This window comes from Mustela putorius, unplaced genomic scaffold, assembly GCF_011764305.1.
Source record: "Mustela putorius furo isolate JIRA1106 unplaced genomic scaffold, ASM1176430v1.1 tig00003869_pilon_pilon_pilon, whole genome shotgun sequence".
NCBI classification, from domain to species: domain Eukaryota; kingdom Metazoa; phylum Chordata; class Mammalia; order Carnivora; family Mustelidae; genus Mustela; species Mustela putorius.
The window spans coordinates 9,173,553-9,195,914 of NW_025422021.1; the positions used below are offsets into that span (position 1 = coordinate 9,173,553).

General features: G+C 39.8%; 1 protein-coding gene across 5 annotated transcripts in view; it reads right to left on the minus strand.

Annotated features, from left to right (window-relative positions):
* RAPGEF4 (Rap guanine nucleotide exchange factor 4) overlaps positions 1–22,158 on the minus strand; it is a 291,090-nt gene extending 268,932 nt beyond the window's left edge. For 3 of the 5 annotated variants that reach the window (XM_013052073.2, XM_004744082.3, XM_004744081.3), the window contains exon 1: positions 21,944–22,153. In XM_013052073.2, coding sequence (XP_012907527.1) covers positions 21,944–22,008 — 65 coding nt within the window. In that variant the 5' untranslated portion in view covers positions 22,009–22,153. Of the gene's footprint in view, positions 1–21,943 lie in introns of all 5 variants that reach the window. The other 2 variants (XM_013052072.2, XM_045066731.1) reach the window with 2 other exon arrangements.
* Positions 22,159–22,362: the final 204 nt, after the last annotated feature.

Genomic DNA, 22,362 nt, shown 5'->3' on the forward strand with positions numbered 1-22,362 from the left:
TAAGTAGGCCCCATGCCCAACATAAACTTGAACTCATGACTCTGAGAACAAGAGTCACATGCTCCATCAACTGGAATATTGGGTACCCCAATATTTCACATTTTCTTGTTTTCCTCCTATCTCATTGGTTACTCCCACACAGTTTCTTTTGCTGGTCATTTCCTCTCTCCCTGAATTCTTGTTGGAAGATGGCAGTACTTAATCCTTGGTCCTCCTCTAAAGCTCACTTCCTTAGTGTTCCCCAGTCTGAAGGCTTTAAATGTCATCTATGTATTAATGATACCCAAATTTACATCTTCAACTCAGACTGTTCCTCTACACTTCAGAGTCACATGTCAAATTTCCTACTCAACATCAGCAGTTGAATGTCTAATAGGCATCTCAAACTCAACATGCCTAAAATTCAACTTCTCATTTCCTTTGAATATGCCCTACCTCTAGCCCTCTCCATAACAGATGGCTCTACAATCCTACTGATTCCCCAGACCAAAAAAGATGCCTTCAAAGTATCCTTGACTCCTGTTTCTGACAGATTCCCACACTCATTTCATGTCCTAGTGGTCCTACTCCACAAATGCCTTCTACTTCTTCTCAACATCTCCACTGTTGTCACTCTAATCCAAATCACCATCACCTTTCTCCTGGATTACCACAATAGCTTCCTAACAGTCTCCCTTTTCTCACCATTGCTCCCTTCCCAACAGTTTCTTCTCAACATTGTGATCGTAGTAATCTTGTAAAAATGAAAGTCAGTTTATACTATTCCTTTGCTCAAAACCCTCTGGTGGCTCCCTATTTCACTCAGAGTAAAGGCTGAGGCTTTTGTAATAGCTGTTCCTATATGATCTGCCCTCATTCTCTGCTCACTTTCTCTCCTAATCTTTCCCTTGTTCACCACAGTCTAGCCACAAAAGCCTCCTTACTGTTCCTCGAGCAATCCATACATGATAACCCTGGGGTCTTTACACTGACTATTCCCATTGCCAGGATATTCTTATCCTAAACATATGCTTGGTTAAATCCCTTGCCTCTTTGTTTAAATCACACTTTCCCAATGAACCCTATTCTGACCAACCTATTTAACATTACAATCCTCACCACCCCAGTTAGCATTCCTGATTTCTTATTTTCATTGTGTTTTTTCCCATGACACCTATTACTTTCAAACAGAACATGTAACTTATTTGTTTATTATGTCTATTGTTTTTTATCTGTTTCCTCTGTTAGAATGTAAGATCTAGGAGAGGTGGGATCTTCTATTTTGCTTACCTAAAGAATCCTAAGAATTCAATAAATATTTGCTGAATAAAGCAATGTCTCAATTATTAAAAAGATATTTATCTGGAAATATCAGTTATTAAGAAAAAAATCACAGCTGTGAGATCGTATAGCAAATAAGCCTAAAAGTCTTTGTATAACCAAAATGGCTGTCTTAAAATATCAAAATTCTGAAATTCATATACTTTTCTCAGAAGAAAAATCCTCAGGGGCAAAATAGATACATTCATACTATACAAACAGCTCTAAGAAACCTGCTAATCTGGACTCTTAAGTCCAAAGGCTTAGAAGCAGGGTATCATCTTTGTGCAAGGGAAGGAGACAGGAGAGACAGCTAGAGGGCAGCAAGCAAAGAGTGACAGCTGCTGGGCAATAAGGAAGAGTTAGGTAAAGGAAACAAAAGCAGGCTAAAACATTTTTAAAGTGGGGGGAGCAAAGGAGGGGGAGCAACACTGGAGTATTTGATGCTGAAACAGATCATCCACACAGTTCAAAATTGCATTATAACACAGTATACAAATTTATGTTCAGTATACTGAGCCTCAATCACCAAGTAAAAGAAAAATTATATTCAGTATACTTTAGAAAACCAATCATATTAAATACCACTTGTGAATACCATTAAAGACCATTTATACTAGAATTATTAAATTACACCAAGTTTGAAGGATTAATAAAAATAAATTTTTATAAAATTTATGATCCTGGATAACTAAAGACTCACTATAGACAACTATACTGTTTGGCTTTCAGCTGTTTGCTTATTGTTGTATATCCAGAAATGAATCTTGTATTCTAAAACAGATCAGCCTCATCAACTTTAAGATTTCATCAGGTTTTCAGCACTCTGAGTAACCTGAGGTTCTTATAATTTAGAAACCATGTACAGTAAGTCTTTAATGGGACAAAACACTTGAGAAATGGTATGTCCTGGGTAGATATGCTAGGATTAGGGCTACATTAGAAAGTGCACATCTAGGTGATATGACTCAAAATGAGCCACCAGGCAAATAGTCTCATTGTGTGAGTTTCATCTCATTTTCCTTTATGTTAAAGCTTTGCCATCTCTTGGTATCCTTTAAATGTTAAACTCTTTAACACATTAGCTCAAATTACTTTATCAATTGTTAGGAAGTTTGTGACTGTAAGACTCTAAAGAAAGAGATGCAAGATGAAGAAGAGAAATATAAGGCACTGCCCTAGCATTCTGTGCCCACCTCAAGGCATGGGCCCATGTGTCCGTCTACTTGTTCTATTTAAGAGATTGGCCTTCAAGAGGGGTACAAGACAGAGGTCAGGGGAGAAATGTGAATCCAAAAAGACTAGACAGAGAGGTAGACAAGAAACAACCCATTAGGAATTACTTGGGCAAATCCAATGGGTTGATGGCCCCTTACATGGCCCCTGGAAGCTCACTCAGAGTAGGAAGAGCAGTGTTAAGAGTAAGAGTTAAAGGAGACTGTCATCTTGGCAACCCCAGGGCACTTAAGACACTATAAGGAGATTCAGGAAGTAAGACAGAGTGCAGTGAGAAAGCAGAGGGTTAAGGAAGAGAGATTAGAGCACACAGTTCTCCAGTGTTCTACAGTCACAGATCATCTTTATGGTGACGTCCAGCGCTGTGAGGACTTTTAAAAAGAACTTACTTGGGGTTCCTGGGTGGCTCAGTCAGTTAAGTGTCTGACTCTTGATTTTGGCTGATCTCGGGGGTTGTGAAATCAAGCCCCATGTCGGGCTCTACACTCATTATGGAGTCTGCTTGAGATTCTTTCTCCCTCTGTCTCTGCCCCTCCCCCTGCTTGCTCACTCTAAACAAATAAATAAACAAAATCTTTTTAAAAAATTTAAGAAAAGATCTTACTTAATTTTAACTAGACATTTACATATATATTTTTTAATCTTGAGCCTTTTTTTCCTGCATTACCTACTAATATTCTGAGGAACATAGTTGGGACACCATTATAGTCAAAAGGCAATGGGGTTTCATCCCATGTTGGTCCCTGGCACTTAACTTCTTTGTGACTCTGACCCAAAGCTCTGTTTCTTTATTTGTAAAATATGAATGATAGCAACTATCAATTTGAAAATATGTATAAAAAATCTTAAAATCTCCTCACATACATTAACTAATTTAGTTCTATGGGCATCTCTAACCTAAGGAAATAATCCAAAACACAGGAAATCTTAATATAAAAGGTTAAAGCATTATTGATAATAGCAACAGTCATGTTTAAATGTCTTACTCGTCTGACAACAAGGAAAAACTTAGGCTGTATGATCTACATCATTTCAGCCAAAAATTATATTTATAAAGAATTTTAATAACTTAGAAAAATGATCATCCTATAATGTTAATTTTAAGAGGCATGAAGTCTTAATAGTATGAGCTCAAACAATTTAAAAAATACTCAGAAAAAAATACTGTAGGAAAACACACTAAAATTTATGACCATTTAATTCCCAGTGATAGGGTTTGTAGAAGTAAATTAATAACTATAAGGCAGAAATTCTTTGGTTTGGTCTCAATTAAAATATAGTTTAAATCATAGTACATTACCTTTCAGGAGCCCCTATCATTTTCTTCTCGGAAGGAGAAATACATGTCAATACATGTCAACTGGGAACACTCTAAGAAAGAAGCATGGGATGTGTGAACAGTCAGCTCCCAGCCACAAGCCAGCAACAGCTCTCACAAACCAAGGGGAGGGTGGGGGTAAGGAAAGTAGCAAGCATGTCATAAGTGACGTCAAGGAACCATGCTGCTAACATGCTGTTTCAGCATGTAAACATTAGTGGGCTTTTATTTATTTTCTTAATGTTTTCCTTTTCCCCTATAATTTCCTTCCTTGCTCATTTTTCATTGTTTTAAATCTCTTTTAATTCCTTCAATATAAATCCCATGAGATAAAACTCCCATCAATGAAATTCCTGCTATGTAATTATAGAAATAAGTAGAATTCAGCACACAACATCAACTTTATGATTGGGTTGCTTGTCCTGATTCAAAAGAAATAGGTTCAAATGCTATCCTACTTATTCAGATACTTTCCAAAATTTTCAAAATCATTCCATCCTATTGACTTATTTTATTGCCACTTACTATCCCTTCTCCCTAATATTTACACCCTTTCCCTAAAAGTGATGAATAAAATGTACACATTTTAAAATTATTTCAGTTTGCAATTTGACTATCTTTGATTCTCTTTCAGATAATCCAAAACAATATCAGACTTCAGCAGTGTCCACATTTGATTTCCATAAGCTCCTCAGAGGAGCAGTGTTGTTGCTCATTTTACCTGTGGGTATTCAAGGCTAGGACTTCTTTTTTTTTTTTTTTTTTTTTTTTTTTTTTTTTTTTTTTTTTTTTTTTTTTCAACCTTTTTGCATGTTGTAGCATTTATCAGTAGTTCATTCTTTTTTTTTTTAAATATATTTAATTTATTTATTAGAGAGAGAGAGAGAGAGAGAGAGAGAGAGAAAGCATGAGAGGTGGGGGGGCAAAGGGAGAGGGAGAAGAAGCAGGGTCCTGGCTGAGCAGGGAGCCCTATATGGGGCTGGGTCCCAGGACCCTGAGATCATGACCCAAGCTGAAGGCAAACACCCAACCAACTGAGCCACCCAGGTGCCCCTCAGTATTTCATTCTTTTTTATGGCTGAATAATATTCTGTATAGATACATCACATTTTATTTATCTATTTATTAGTTCATGGACATTTGGGTTGGATACTATGAATATTGCTTGATATTATGAGTAATGTTACAAATGTTTGTATACATGTTTTGGTGTGGGCATGTGTTTTCATTTTTCCTGGATATATACCTGAGAGTGGAATTGTTCCTAGGAGCCAAATGGTAGCTCTGTATATAATGTTTTGAGGAACTGTGAACTGTTGTTACAGTATCTGTACCATTGTACATTTCCAACCAGCGGTGAATATTGATTCCAATTTTTTCCATATCCAAGCCAGTAAGGTATTTTTTTTATTTTACCCATCCCATTGGGTATGAAATGGTATCTCATTTGCGAATACTAATTTTGATTTACATTTTTGTTTTGTTTTCACATACATTTCCCTAATAACTAATGATGTTGAACATCTTTCATGTGTTTGTTGGTCATTTGTATATCTTCTTTGGAAAAGCATCTATTCAAATTCTTTGCACATTTTATTTGACAGAGATCACAAGTAGGTAGAGAGGCAGGCAGAGAGAGAAGGGGGGAAGCAAGCTCCCTGCTGAGCAGAGAGCCCGATGTGGGGCTCCATCCCAGGACTCTGGGATCATGACCCGAGCCGAAGGCAGAGGCTTTAACCCACTGAGCCACCCAGGCGCCCCTCTTAGCACATTTTTTTTTTTTTTTTTTTTTTTTTTTATTTTTTATTTTTTATTTTTTATAAACATATATTTTTTATATACATATATTTTTATCCCCAGGTCTGTGAATCACCAGGTTTACACACTTCACAGCACTCACCAAATCACATACCCTCCCCAATGTCCATAATCCTAAAATTTATATGGAACCAGAAAAGACCTCGAATAGCCAAAGGGATATTGAAAAAGAAAGCCAACGTTGGTGGCATCACAATTCCGGACTTCAAGCTCTATTACAAAGCTGTCATCATCAAGACAGCATGGTACTGGCACAAAAACAGACACATAGATCAATGGAACAGAATAGAGAGCCCAGAAATAGACCCTCAACTCTATGGTCAACTAATCTTCGACAAAGCAGGAAAGAATGTCCAATGGAAAAAAGACAGCCTTTTCAATAAATGGTGCTGGGAAAATTGGACAGCCACATGCAGAAAAATGAAATTGGACCATTTCCTTACACCACACACAAAAATAGACTCAAAATGGATGAAGGACCTCAATGTACGAAAGGAATCCATCAAAATCCTTGAGGAGAACACGGGCAGCAACCTCTTCGACCTCTGCCGCAGCAAACATCTTCCTAGGAACAACGCAAAAGGCAAGGGGAAGCAAGGGAAAAAAAATGAACTACTGGGATTTCATCAAGATCAAAAGCTTTTGCACAGCAAAGGAAACAGTTAACAAAATCAAAAGACAACTGACAGAATGGGAGAAGATATTTGCAAACGACATATCAGATAAAGGACTAGTGTCCAGAATCTATAAAGAACTTAGCAAAACTCAACACCCAAAGAACAAATAATCCAATCAAGAAATGGGCAGAAGACATGAACAGACATTTCTGCAAAGAAGACATCCAGATGGCCAACAGACACATGAAAAAGTGCTCCATATCACTTGGCATCAGGGAAATACAAATCAAAAACCACAATGAGATATCACCTCACACCAGTCAGAATGGCTAAAATCAACAAGTCAGGAAATGACAGATGCTGGCGAGGATGCGGAGAAAGGGGAACCCTCCTACACTGTTGGTGGGAATGCAAGCTGGTGCAGCCACTCTGGAAAACAGCATGGAGGTTCCTCAAAATGTTGAAAATAGAACTGCCCTATGACCCAGCAATTGCACTATTGGGGTATTTACCCTAAAGATACAAATGTAGTGATCCAAAGGGACACATGCACCCGAATGTTTATAGCAGCAATGTCCACAATAGCCAAACTATGGAAAGAACCTAGATGTCCATCAACAGATGAATGGATCAAGAAGATGTGGTATATATACACAATGGAATACTATGCAGCCATCAAAAGAAATGAAATCTTGCCATTTGCAACAACATGGATGGAACTAGAGCGTATCATGCTTAGCGAAATAAGTCAAGCAGAGAAAGACAACTATCATATGATCTCCCTGATATGAGGAAGTGGTGATGCAACATGGAGGCTTAAGTGGGTAGAAGAATAAATGAAACAAGATGGGATTGGGAGGGAGACAAACCATAAGTGACTCTTAATCTCACAAAAGGCTAGGACTTCTAATGACAGAGACAGAGAGTATTAGTCACCTACACACAAAGGGTTTTTTTAAAATGAGTTTCACTTTGATATCCATAATATATTGAATGCTGAGTTCTAAAATGAACCTCTAAAGCTGTTAAGATAAATATCCAATGAAGTACTGAAAAGGTAGGAACAAAGCAACAGAGATAAAGTAAAATTCAATTGAGGAAAAGATAAGGTGCATTCACAAGCTGATAATGTACAGTTACAGCATAAGGAAATGAAACAGCACAATAAAAGTGTACTCTCATTCAGTTGGCATCCAAGTTTGTCCATGCTTCAGAGGTCTGTCTTACAGATGAAGCTGCCTTGTTATATGATCTCCTTGCTATTTTTCATAATTGCACCTTCTAGTATCAATAGAGGGCTCCCCTTTTATGCTCTGATGATTTGAATAATTAAACAGGTACTCCTGGTTTAAGTATTTGAATTCTTTTCAGTAAATAAAATGTTAAAGTCTGGTTAGTGACTAGATAGCTCTAACTCTACAAATCAGATCTTTAACTACCATTAGGGAATATTTACGATGAGTGCTGCATCACCAGAGACTATTCTCGAATTGTCTTCAATTTTTAACATGAAAAAACTTACAAACATATCATGTCATGTCATTTAATCAGTTGATGAGGAAAATATGATAAGAATTCAATTTAAAAACACTATCAAAAAGCAGAGGATGGAATCATGACAGAAAAGTTGTTTAAGATACCGAACAAATCCCCCAAATGAGAAATTGTTCAGATTTCTAATTTTCCAGAACCATTTTCTTGCTCTGGTATATTTATCTGAGAGGCCTGTTTTAGAGAACACTGACCCCACAGTTATCAGACAAATTCATTACTGAATTTGTGAAACTGGCTAACTATGAAACCCAAAACTCCATCAGTAGGATACCATTATTTGTTAACTGTCAGCAGCCAGTCAAAAGCACATACACAAAATCCTTTAAAGTTCATTTAAATAATCATACTTTTCCTGATCTGTATTACATTCATTAGTTCTCTAGGAGTAGCTTTCTTTTTCCTCAAAAATTATTATAAAAAATATTTTAAATTTTTAAAAATTTTGAAAACCTGAAGTGGACAGTATTTCAAATATAGCTTTAAATAATAATATTTAAGAATAAACCAAAATTTCACAATTTATCCCTTTCACCAATTTCTGAAATTATCTTTATCTGTAGCATATATTACTTCTGTATAATATATTGCAATATCACCATAGACACTAATTTACTATATAATATAAGGCACTTTTGCAAAATAAGGCCTTGTTACCAAACAAAAGGGTGGCATCGTATTTATTCAGCTTGTGTCCTTATCACAGGCAATAAAATACTTCATTTACCTATTTAGTAAAGCATGATTACACTGATTTAAATTCATATTAAGTGGTCTCTCAGTTCATTCAAGATCTTTGATGAGATGTTGCTTTTGCCGAAAGAATTCACCACCTCTTTTTTTCCTTTTTTAAAGATTTTATTTATTTGTTTGACAGACAGAGATCACAAGTAGGCAGAGAGGCACGCAGAGAGAGAGGGGGAAGCAGGCTCCCCGCTGAGTGGGAAGCCCGATGCAGGGCTCTATTTCCAGGACCCCAGGATCATGACCTGAACAGAAGGCAGAGGCCTTAATCCACTGAGCCACCCAGGCACCCCTCATCACCTTTTTAAAAACAGCACCATGCCTGAGTTTCTTCCCCTGGCCTCTGCTTTGTTTTCCTTTGCTGCTCTTATAATCTGACATTGTCATACAGATTTGTTTGTCCTCTTACTCCATCACTCCAAATCCTCTTACTTTTGGCCTCATAGCATTTTTTTAGCACCTGCTTTTTCCTGTTTTCTTCATCACTGGATTCCTTATCACCTGAGACAGTAGCACATAGTAGCTACTCCATCCCTACCATGCACCAGCACATTATAGATACTCAATTTCAAAGACTGACTGAATTAATTAATGTCTACCCAGCTAGTATTTAAATTCACGAGGTCACAGACCTTGTCAGTTTTTATTACTAATCTATCCCTGGTAAGAACGTATGAACTTGGAAAGGAGAGCGTAAAAACTCTGAATGAATGAACAGACAGCAGGAAAGTAGAAAACTAAGGTCAGATCTTTTCCCTACAGCACATTTGGGAGCTTGTTTGGAGGTTCTAGCAGGGGAGCGCAGCTACTCGTATACCCTTGACCGAAGAACGGTCCTCTCCTCTATCGGGGAAGGTCGTCCTCTTCGACCCAGCGCGCAGCTTCGGGAGGGACGCACATGGAGCGGTGAGGGAGGAAGGGGACACCCGCCTAGCCAGCCAGATCAGCCGAATCAACCCTGGCGATCAATGGGGTGACAGATGTCGCAGCCAGATCGCCCTCACATCCCTTACAGCACATTTGGGCTGAGGAAAGAGGAAGAGGACAGGAGGCAAGGAGAAGGATACAGGTAGAGGAGTGATAAAAGGAGTGACAAGGGATGTTAAAGATATAACTTTCTTATATTCCAAGTTTGTTTAAAGAATTGATAAAGAAAATGTGTAAAATTCATGAACACAACTTTTTCTATAATATATAGACAACCAATATATAACCAATCACAGGCACTAAATATATATAACCAATCTATATATATAAAACCAATATATAACTGATCAATGACTAGAAGAATAAGTTTGTCAGAGTCTGAATACCTAAATGTCTGAGTCTGAATGTCTGAAGGCAAGACATTCATGCCTTCATTTGGAATTTAAACAGAATTGAAATGTCATATATAATATCGAGAATCAAATTATTGATTTTCTGAAATATTGATTCACTGAGTGGCTCAGTGGGTTAAGCATCTGCCTTCAGCTCAGGTTGTGATCATAGGGTCCAAGGATTGAGCCCCGCATCAGGCTCCCTGCTCAGTGGGGAGTCTGCTTATCCCTCTCCCTCTCCATCTGCCCCCTCATGCTCATTCTCTCTCTCACATAAATAAATAAAATCTTTTAAAAAAAAAGAATCAAATTATTAGGTTCCAAATAACGTCTGCTTTCCATCAACATCTATTTGTTTTCAACATTTCCAACAGTTAATTAGATTAAAGAGAGGTTCCTGAACTTTTAACCAACTTATAGGTAATAATCCTACAGAGCAATTCATTCTATTTAATATGTTTAATATTTACATGTTACAATTTTATTCCATGAAAGGGTTTTGGAAAATTATACTACTCATTTTAAGATTGTTTCACTGTAGGAGTGCCTCGATTAAGCATCCAACTCTTGATTTCAGCTCAGGTCATGATCTTAGGTTCATAAGATCAAGCCCCGCATCAGGCTCTGCACTGGGCATGGAGCATACTTAAGATTCTCTCTCTCCCTCTCTCTCTCTCTGCCTTTCCCCACCCTTTAAACAAATTTTTTTCACTGCGATTAACACATGTTTCTTGTTTTCTGTCGTAACAATTAAAGAACATGGTAACATGCTCTGTGGCATAACCCATGGGTTGTCGACCACCATTTGTCTGTGCATTAAGAGTGGCACCAACATTCCTCCTTGAGGATACACTCTTGTCCCCCCATCCTCAAAAAGAAGCCCTGTACCACAATTAAGACATATATCCTTGTTTGGCTGTCAATAAGGATGTAATTTTCCATCTACTTTGGCTGAGTTTAAAGTCATATTACTCTTCATCTAACCAACAACACAAAATATCAGCATTTCAGGTATCTATTGGAAATATTACTTCCAAGTCATTGCTGCTCAGTTAATTATCAATAGCTCAGATGTGAAAAACAGTGTTCATGGAGGGTTTCCGGGAAGTGAAGTAATTCAGCCATTTCTAAAATATCTTAAAATCTATCCTGGGATTTTTTTTTTTAATTTTATTTTTTCAGCATTCCGAGATTCACTATCCTGGGATTAAATCAGACCATCAGAAAGTTATATTATTATATTGGCCCCATGAGAGAAATACTCTCCCTTAATGTCTCTTTGGTATTATGCTATCATGATAAACTGAGAGCCCTACGAAACTCCTTGCTGAATTCACTGTTGGGATATCGTGGAGGATACTGTTCATCACATTGCACGGTATCTTTTTCATGAGGTTAAAGGGGTCAATTAATCAAACAATTACCCACTGTTTGATTAATTCTTCTTGATTAATTGTTCTTCTCTGGAAGAAATAGTTTCCACTGGTAAATGCTAAGTAATGATATAACTGTGCTTCCTTCTTTGTGCTGACCTTGAAACACCATAGCTTTAATGCTTATATTAGGAAAGAAAATTTTTAATTAATTTTTAAATTTCCATCTTTAAGAAGCCAGAAAAAGATCACGTTGAATCTAAAAGTAGAATAAGAATGGTGGGGGGGGAGCAATGTAAATCAATGAATTTCTCAAACTAAAAGTTGGTTTTTTTAAAAGATTAAGAAAATTGGGAAGCTCCTAGCAAGACTGATTAAGAAAAAAAAAGAGCATTCACAAATTAAATAATATGAGACATGAAGGGGAACATCACAACATATTCTAAGGACATTGAAAGAATAATAAGGGAATAGTACGAACAACTCTATGCTAATAAGTTGGATAACTTAGAAAAACTGGATAAACTCCTAGAAACAACTTATCAAAACCGATATAAGATGAAACAGAAAATCTGAGTAGCACACTACTAAAGAGATTGAATTTGTCATCAAAAAGTTTCCCAAAAAGAAAACTCCTGGCCAGATTATATGTTTTATAATCGATAAAACATTTTAAAAAGAAATAAAATCAATACTGTCCAATCTCTTTTTAAAATAGAGGAAACGCTCTGTTTGTGTCAAATAAATAAATAAGGGGGGAAAAAAAGAGTTGCAGGCTCTACCAACTGGGGGCACCTGGGTGACTCAGTTGGTTAAGTGTATGCTTTGGCTCTGGTCATGATCCCAGCATCCTGAGATCAAGCCCCATGTCAGGCTCTCTACTAAATGGGGAGCTTCTCTGCTCAGAGGGGAGCCTCTCTGCTCAGTGGGGAGCATGCTTCTCCCTCTCCCTCTGCCTGCCACTCTGTCTGTTCTTTCTCTCTCTGCCAAATAAATAAGTAAATAAAATCTAAAATTAAAATAAAATAAAGGAAAGAACAAATAGAAGAAAAAGAAGTATTTTCTGATTTAAGGAAGTTCATTCTCACCCTTCTAATCCACTTTGCCCTGGAAATCCTAGCCAATGTAATAAGGTAAGAAAAGTAAATAATAAAAGATGTAAAGATCAGAAAAAATAAATAAAAATGCCAGTATTCACAGACAAAAAGATGGTCTACATAGAAAATCCTGAGGAAACCCTATGACCCAGCAATCGCATTACTGGGTATTTACCCTAAAGATACAAATGTATTGTACCGAAAGGGCACCTGTATTTGAAAGTTTATAGCAGCAATGTCCACAACAGCCAAACTATGGAAAGAACCTAGATGTCTATCAACAGATAAATGGATAATGGTATATAGGTAGATATATATAGATATATATATCTATATATATATGGAACTAGATATATGTTCTAGATATAGATATGTATATATCTATATGTAGAGATATATATATATGGAGCTATATATATGTGGAACTAGAGGGTATTATGCTAAGCAAAATAAATCAGTCAGAGAAAGACAGTTGTCATATGATCTCACTGATATGAGGAATTTGAGAGGCAGGGTGGGGGTTTGTAGGGGGAAGGGAGGGAAAAACGAAACAAGATGGAACTGGAAGGGAGACAAACCATAAGAGACTCTTAATCTCAGCAAACAAATGGAGGGTTACTGCGGAGGTCAGGGGGTGTAGGGATTGGGTGGTTGGGTGATGGACATTGGGGTGGGTATGTGCTATGATGAGTGCTGTGAATTGTGTAAGACTGATGATTCACAGACCTGTACCCTGCAAATAATGCATTGTAAGTTAATAAAACATATGTTAATAAAAATAAAACATATGTTAATTTAAAAAATTTTTTTAAAATCCTGAGGAATCTACAAAATAACGACTAGATTGAATAACTTGCCCAAAGTTATACCACTAATAAAATCAAAACTAGGATGTGAACCAATAGAGTCTGGTTCCCAAACTCTTTTTTTTAAAGATTCTATTTATTTGACAGACAGAAAGCACAAGTAGAGAGAGAGGAGGAAGCAGGCTTCTCACTGAGCAGAGAGCCTGATGCGGGGCTCGATCCCGGGACCCTGGGATCAGGACCTGAGCTGAGGCAGAGGCTTTAACCCACTGAGCCACCCAGGCACCCCTGGTTCCCAAACTCTTAACCCCACACTATGCTCTCTACTTAGAGAGGATCATGCAGCTACACTTGCATTAGCCCACAAACGTCAACACAGCCATATACTTCGCCTTTGTAGTCTCATTTGATGATTTGGAAACTAAGGTTCAAAAAGATTAATAACTTTACCAAGATTACATGGCTAAGGGATGAAAGTGACAGAATTTGAATAGGTCTGGCTGACCCTAAAACGAAGCTGATCTGAATATATCACATGTTCCACAGTGGGAGAGGGAAACAATGAGAGAATCCAGATCCAGATAGTAAGGCCCTGAATAATGCAGTAGAATATAAAGGCCAAGAGAACTGGTGACTGGTTAGTAGTAAAAAGGGACATAGGAAAGGTCAAAGTTTTGAGAATTAGATTAGTGTTCATAAAATAGGAGTAAGGAGGAGAAACTAACGGAGAGGATGACCAAGGAAGAAGAAGCCAGTTTTAGACAAGCTGAATACAAACTTGTTACATTAGGCATACTTTCGACAGCAATAATAGATAGGATTTTGTTTCCTCACAAAATCAAAAATCTGAAGGTAGGTAATGATTAATCTAAAATTAGTACCTAAAGTCAGAACTAGAGTCTGTGTTTCTCCTGGTTCTGCTTTCTGGGATTACAATACGGTTGCCAAAGGCCTAGGCCTCAGGTCATAATTCCAGACAGAAAGAAGAATGGGGGTAGCAAATACAACTGTTCTTCATCAATAAAGCAAAATCTTTCCCAAAATTCTATAGCAAAACTCTGCTATGTCTCATTGGCCAGAACTATGCCACACAGTCACCTAGCCTCTATGGTGGCTTAAGAGGTAAGTATTTTGCTTTCCCAACCCTATAGCAGAGGTAGGTGAGGAAAAACAATATCTGCTCCAAAATATGAATGGGGCATTGATGTGGGAATATCCAGTGGAGAGACAAAAATGCATCTGGTCTAGAAGATAAAGCAAGGATACGTGGTTTAAGTAATCTGCATAGTGAAAGCACAGGAAACGAAAGGGTACTTCAGGAAAGAGCGTGCATGAAAAGAAAAGAGGGTAATAACAACACTCTGTTTCTCTTTTTGTGCAGGGGAAGCAAACGGATGTACAGGGACACAGCTGAGTAAACATGGTAGCCAGGTCCCTCCACTCCAACCAGTCAGTGTTTGCTTTTGTAAGCTTGGCTAGGTCTTTCTCTGTCATCTTCCCCACCCAGTTACATCCATCCTTTTTCTCTTTCCTCGGGCTCAGTACTCCCAACAATATCTCTCCTCTCCCTTTCTCTTTCCCTCGTCTGTGAATTAGAGGTGCTGGAAGGAAAATTCATTCTTCACAGCCACTGTTCAAGATGGATAAAGCTGGATTTAAATCTGACTAAAGGAAAACTAGCTGCCTGGGGTTGGAAAGGTGATCCAGGAAAATAAGCAACTCCTATGAAAAGGCTATTAAATCCTAAAAATTCATAGAAAAATTACAGGAAATTTGAACTAAAAAGAATCTGTTCTTTCTGCCCTCACTGGAATAGCCAGAGTCTATCTGGGGAAATATAAACTAAAACAAGGAGGCAGAATTTGCTTTGCTGAGTACCATTCTTCTTCTGAAGACTCTTCAAAGCACCCAGGCTATGTTCAGACCAGGTAGCAGGGCCGAGGGTGTGATGGACCTTAGGCATCCTTCTCCTGGCCCACTACTCCATGGGCATACCATCCATCACGTGTCTCCAGTCTGAGTCCAGCTCTGCCTGACTATTTCTGAAAATCCTAGGGCAGTCAGGATCAGCACCACAGAATTTAACCATGATTACAGAGTAGGCTGCGTTATCCTCTAATTGCTCCACACATATATGTCATGTGCTCCCATGTATTTGGGACTACAGTGAGATGTCCTCCAATAAGTTGCATATAAGACAGGCACCAAGAAAACTTTAAAAACAACATATCACTAACATCATGAAAAGTGATCACTTGACATTATGTGCCTCCTGATGTAAGTATATAACAGTTCTGTAAAGTATTGTTCCCAGAAAATCGTATCTAAATCCAATGAACCTCTAGATCCAAATATCAATTCACAGCATATACAGGGGATAAAGGGGCGTATTAGAAGACACCATGGAGGCATAATTAAAATTCAGACTTTAAAAAACAAACAAACAAACCTGTTTCTTCAACAAATTTACTATAAGGAAGAAAAAGAAAGAGAACCCAGAAATTAAAAAAGACTTAGAAACATCATCAATTAAATAGAAACTATGAGGATCCTAACACAAACAAATTGCAAAAAGAAAAGGTTACATGATAAATGGGGAATTCTGAACCTGACCAGGTATTTGATTATATTAGGAAACCAAGGTCAAATTTCTCAACGTGTGACAGTGGTATTGTTTTCATCATAAAGCGTCCTTACCTTTTAGATATATACTAAAATATTTACAGATAAAATAATACTGTGTTCTGGGGCTTGCACCAGAATAATCCTGGAGGTAGTGGATATGAATGGAGAGATTAATGAAACAAGATTGGCTGTGAGTTGATAATTGTTGGGTGGGGGGCTGTATAAGAGAAACATCCTGTTCTCTCTTCTTTTTGTGTATTTTGAAATTTTCCATAATAACCTTTTTCTGTAATAGATCAGAATAGAGTTATGCAATGTCATTTTTTTTTTAAGTAGTCACAACAGACAAGGAAACACAAAAGGAGCAGCAGAGACAGATACTCATGGTGCCCATCCAAGCCTTTTCCAAGACAAAGGTGGGGCCAGTGCAAGGACTCACTTGCAAGACTGCAGAGGCCACTCCATCCCGGAGAAGAAGGATGCATCTGGTCATCTCACCTTTACCCGATAAACACCTTATCTACAGTCAAGGTGCTGCAGTAAAACTGAAGATAAAATGATGAATAAAACACAGAAACCGACATCAAGGGATGCAAAAGAGAAGTAAATAGGAAATTGTGATGGAGTCTGGCTTGTGATATTATAGTGTTGGACAAAGTGTGCTCTGGGAGCACCTGTAATGGTCATCTAACTGGAAGAGATGACAGCCAAGCTGTCCTGAAGGATTCCCAGAACAATCTTCTGATTATAATTCAATTCCTGGGCTCTGTTCCTCTAGGAAGAGAGTGAGTTGGCCAAAAGTTGTAAGTGTCCTGATCTCCTGGCAGTGTTGTTTCTCACTGTAAAAGTACAACACCAGCTTCTGGTAACAAGTGGATCTCCCACACAGCTTGCCTAGAGAAGGAGTACATCAGCCGAAGGATGTGAGTGTCTTCCCCTTTCATCCTATTTTCAAATTAATAAACTGTCTTTCTGGTTTTACAGTCTCTGAGAGTTTGGTGCCTTTGTATATGCCCCTGAAAAAAATGTATTAATTATTGATGTGCTGACAAATCAGGCATCTGAGATTGCAAGACCAGTCGTGAACACTGGAAATTCACCAGCATTAACCCCCTTGGGATATGCCTGGGTGTGGGTCGACACCTGCCTTCCCCAGTGACAGCCTTCTGCTCTGCTCTTTGATCTTCAGTCTTCTTGAATGCTGGGGCCGTGTCTGAGTCTTCTTTGATTCTGAGTCATCCCCTTCAGCATGTCTGCCTCAAAGCACTTTGGTTTTTAACAAATTTGTTCCTTGATTTCTTTCACTTTCATTCAATCACATCAATAGAGTTAACTCAACATCTATTTGGGGATTAAGTCAGATGCAATGACACTGTAGAAGAAGCATGTTTTAAAAATGAAACATCAATAATTTAAAGGATTCCTCAGCTGTTTTGTTTTTTTATACATCTTTTACATTTTATACATTTTTATACGTTGACTTCATTTTCTGCCTTGGCCTGTGATCACCGGTGATCCTCAAATAAGCCTATCAACTGAGGTTGTCCCACAGAGCTACACTTCTAACTGCAGAATGAGAAATCAAATATGGTAAACTCCTTCCCAGATGAAGACCATTTCCCTTACTTTCAGTGGTTTCTCTGTCAATCAGCCAGATTCTCTCATCTGTAATGGGACATAGCAAACTTTTTCTTCAAAGATCTACACAGTAAATACTTCTTTTATTTTTTAAAATATTTTATTTGGGACGCCTGGGTGGCTCAGTTGGTTAAGCAGCTGCCTTCAGCTCGGGTCATGATCCCAGCGTCCTGGGATCGAGTCCCACATCGGGCTCCTTGCTCGGCGGGGAGTCTGCTTCTCCCTCTGCCTCTGCCTGCCATTCTGTCTGCCTGTGTTCACGCTCTCTCTCTCTCTCTGACAAAAAAAAAAAAAGTTAAAATATTTTATTTATTTATTTGAGAGAGAGAGAGAGCACAAGCAGGGGTGGAAGGGGAGCAGAGGGAGGGGAGAAGCAGACTCCCCACTGAGCAGGGAGCCCTAGTGGGGCTCCATCTCAGGACCCCGGGATCATGCCCTGGGCTGAAGGCAGACCTTAACCGACTGAGCCACACAGGCACGCCCGCATTAAATACCTTAAACTCTGTGGGCCACACAATCTCCTTTACAGCTACTCAACTCTGCCAGTGTAGTGTGAAAGCAGCCATGGACAACACATAACCAAATAAGTGTGTCTGTGTTTCAATAAAACTTTGTTTATGGACACTGAAATTGCAATTTTATATAAATTTAATGGGTCACAAAACAGTAATCTCTTTTTGGCTTATTTCCAAACATTCAGAAATCTAAAAACAACTCTTAGCTCAGGAGACACGCTAGCAGCTGGTGGATCTGGCCCCTGCTCCACAGTGATGAATGCTGGCAGTGATTCACTATACATATGTGAATGTGTGTGGTATCTTCGAAATATTGCCTTACCAACCATGAAGATTATGACCTACAAATGGGTCGAAAATTCATAGGTGGCAAACTTAAATCCTTAATTGAAAAATATTTTCACTAAAATTAAACAATGATCAGCTCACAAAGACACACCCACACATACACAAAGACATTTTACATATCCTAAATCCCAAATAGTGGGTACCATGTAATATGTTTCTAATTACCGCCCCTGCTTAGAAAAAAATTTTAAGATCAGTGAAACAGTGGTAAGTTTGTTTTGCTTAACAATATGTCTGCTGAGAATTTTTTCAATATCTTTTTATCCATCCAAATGTTCAATGTCTTTTCGATTGTAAGACTGGTGTTTATACAATCTCATCCCCTTGGTTCCACCATAGTCCAAGAACTTGGACACTTGGTACATGAAAAACTCTGGACTTTCTTTCTTTAACCTAATCTGTATATCTATATATTTTTCAGTTCCCTCCCCCCATGTAAGTTTATATAGCATTGCCCGTCTATTACAACCTTCTAGGCATTACTACAGAACATTTCTAAGGCTTTATTTTTCTTATTCTGTTTGTTTCATCTTGTATTATATACTTCTGTACTCATGCATTTTCTACTTTAACTCCTCTTATTATTCCCAAGAGGGTCCCTCTTTTTTTTTTTTTTTTTTTTTTTTTTAAAGATTTTATTTATTTATCTGACAGAGAGAGATCACAAGCAGGCAGAGAGGCAGGCAGAGAGAGAGAGAGGAGGAAGCAGGCTCCCCGCTGAGCAGAGAGCCCGATGTGGGACTCGATCCCAGGACTCCGAGATCATGACCTGAGCCGAAGGCAGCGGCCTAACCCACTGAGCCACCCAGGCGCCCGAGGGTCCCTCTTTTTCTAGCTGTCCACAATAGGTGCCACTTGCTTGGTGCTTATACCTAAACCATATTTTGCTGCTATGGAAAAGGTCCCAGCATCATATCCCCAATCAGTACATAGGGGTTCACTGTGCCATACCCTCTTTTTTGTGTGTGTTTTATGCTTGAGATGTCTGTAAATCCAAAGTTTTAGAAAAATGGAGCATACGTTCCTATGCTCTAGATTTGGTCACAAGAGGAATTTGTGGTTGGGAAGAAATTAGCATATTTATATGCCACACCTGTGTGCCTTTGTTCACATTCCTCCCTCTGCTTGGCATGCTCTCCCCAAATTCTCTGATAAAATTTCCCTCAACCTCCAAGGTCCAGGCATGCACCAGGGGGAAGCATCCCGGCCAAGCAGAGCTGATGACTCTCTCCTTTGCATTCCCAAAGCATTTCATACATCTCCGTGAAAGCCCTTGTCATTGCATTGTGGTTGGTTGTGTGTGTAGATATCCCAGCCCTACCACCCATCCCCCAGGTAAATAGCAACTCATCATTTTTTTTCCCTCCTCACCACCCATGCATCCCCAATGCCAACACAGTACCTGGAATAAGCAAACAAGATTGCATTTCTCAGAAATACCAAGAGCAGTCTTAACTGCCATCAGTTAGAAAGTCCTAACTTCTTCCTCCCCCACAAAATTAACAGACAACTTAAGTAAAAATTCAACTTCAAAACAAGTACCCCTTTAGTGGCCCTCTAAAATGAGATTGCCACTCCTTAACTGTTCTTCAAAGGAATTCCAGCATCAACACTGCAGAAAATGCAAGGTTATCTTAACACCAAAAAATAAAATATTTACATGGCACTTGACAGTTTTCAAAGTACTTTCGCCATTTGCTGTTGTTTGGTCCACTAATCTTTGGTAAGACAGATAGTTCTATCTCCATTTTTCAGACACTCAAGGAAATAAAAGTGACATGTCCAATATCAGAGCTGTCCGCTCTGGGCCTAAAACCCTTAACTTACTGATTATCCACTTTCTGCATTCTGTGAATGCTAGGCTCAGTATTTGTGGAGGCTTTTCCCACTTCTGATAGATTATTTTTCCCTATTATGAATGGTGGCATTAGACTGTGCTCTATGTTCTAAAAATACATTTCAAACAAAATCATTTTGGGCAAATACACATTATGAAAAGACAGAATCAAATATACCCCACTTGTTTTAGTATTGCTCTATGATTTTGCCATAAGTACTTATTGACTAAAGGATTTCCAGTGAATCACCGACTGTTCAAAAAATGGCATGCCATGCATTTCTGAAAATAGAAATATGTAATCTATTATCTAAAAAAATTCACTCGTGAGGAAGCACTACTATTTATATGTCAAGTACAAGAGCTTGATTTTTCTCTTCTTTTATAATTCATCTTTCCTAAACTATTAAATTTAGATTACTTATCACATTAGCAGGCTCTTCACTTAAATATGCTCTTAGTTCCTCTATATAATTCAGTATGATTTAACCATCACTTCAATTCTCTTACTATTTATTGCAACCAATTCTTCTAATATTAGTACATATCATTTTCGAGTAAATAGGGCACTGCCTGCCAAAAAATCTTGCTACTGTGTGGTAACTGAAAGTAAAGATTATTTCTCAGATATATTAATTTTTCAAATGAGCCACATTTAGCTTTTCTCAAATTAATTTTTTTCGACAAAGCCCTATAATAGTAAAATATTCAGAGCATGTCACACTGAAGATTTTCAAGTTTGATCTGGTTACGAATCTGCTAATTGTAAAAATTTCAATATGGCAGAGCCCAAAATATTTCACACAAATGCAAATAGAGATGTCATGCAGATAGCTGCAAGACATGAATCATTGCCCTGCCGCATCCAACTCAAAAATTCAGAGGCAGTTCACTCCGCAAGATCTCTCGCTCAGTTCTTAAAAGTTCAGATGCATCACCTTTTAATCAGGGTAATAAAGTATAATTGCTAACATACTGTGTAATGTTTACTGTTAAACCCACAATCTGGACAAACAGAAAATTATGCTGTCAGAGCCTGGAAACAATTGCAGCCCGCAGTTACATCGGGGCACCCTCCTCATTATAGAGCTTCCGTCGGGAGTTACAGTGTTTTACGGTTTTAATTTTTTAGAGTAAGGGTCTTTTCCCGAGAAGCAGGTATTCAGAAGAACACCTCCCGCGTGACCTTCCTAACACAGCCCTTGAGCAAGCGGCTGCGGGGGCAGGAGCTGAGAATTTCAGCGAGGCACTTGACAGCTCCGCTGGGTCCCTCACACTTTGCTTTCAGGAACAAAAAAGGAATGTTACTCCGCACCTGCCTTTCCCCCTCACCCCTCCTTAAAACTTAAATTACATTTACCCCTACGGTCTGAACACCCGGAAGAAGGTACGAGGCTATTCCGTCCCGTGATGCCCAGGGAGAATGACCCCCCACCCAAGAGCGCAGCCCCGAGCGGCGGGCCGGCGGCGGGCTGGCGGGCGCGCGCGGGGGGCAACAAGGTGAAGGAGGGCTGGGGGGACTGCAGCGCCGGCGCGGCCTCCACACCCCACTGCCCTGCATTTTCTCCACCACGTGGAAGAATCTCGTGCGTGTGGCACCCACGGGAGGCGGGGGTCCCGGTTCCCCGCCCCCCGCCCCAACCCCGGCCGGGACGCGGCTCCTCAGCCCCCTCCGCAGCGCGGGGCCCGGCCGGGGGCTCCCAGGTGAGGGGCCGCGGCCCGGGCGGTAGTTCCCGCGGCGGTCTCAGGGCAGGGGCAGCGCCGCAGAGCCTAGGCTCGGCGGGGGGCCCTGCCGGAGCTACCTTTTATCCAAGCAGGCGATCCACTCCGCTGAAGAGGAAGAATGGGCAGCGTGCGCAGCGACCATGTTGGGCAGCGGCGCGCGGTGTCCCCGGCTGCGGCGACCTCCCGCGCTCGCTTTGCCTCCGCCTCAGCCTAGCCCGCGGCGCGGACCCGCTCCTCAGCGCCCGCCGCGCGACCTGTGCGGCGGCGACTGGCCCGCCCTCCCAGCGGGCTCCCGCGGCCTCCCGGGCGGGGGGCCCGCGAGGGAGGGGACTCGAGGGGCGGGACGCGGGGACCGGGAGGGCTCGAGCCGCCCGCCCGCCCGCCGCTGCACTGCGGCGCCCGGGGGGTGGGGAGCCCCGCGGTCCCGCCCGCTACGGGGAGGGGACGAGGGGCGACCCTGCGTGGCCCGCCACCTGCGACAGGTGATCGCAACGTC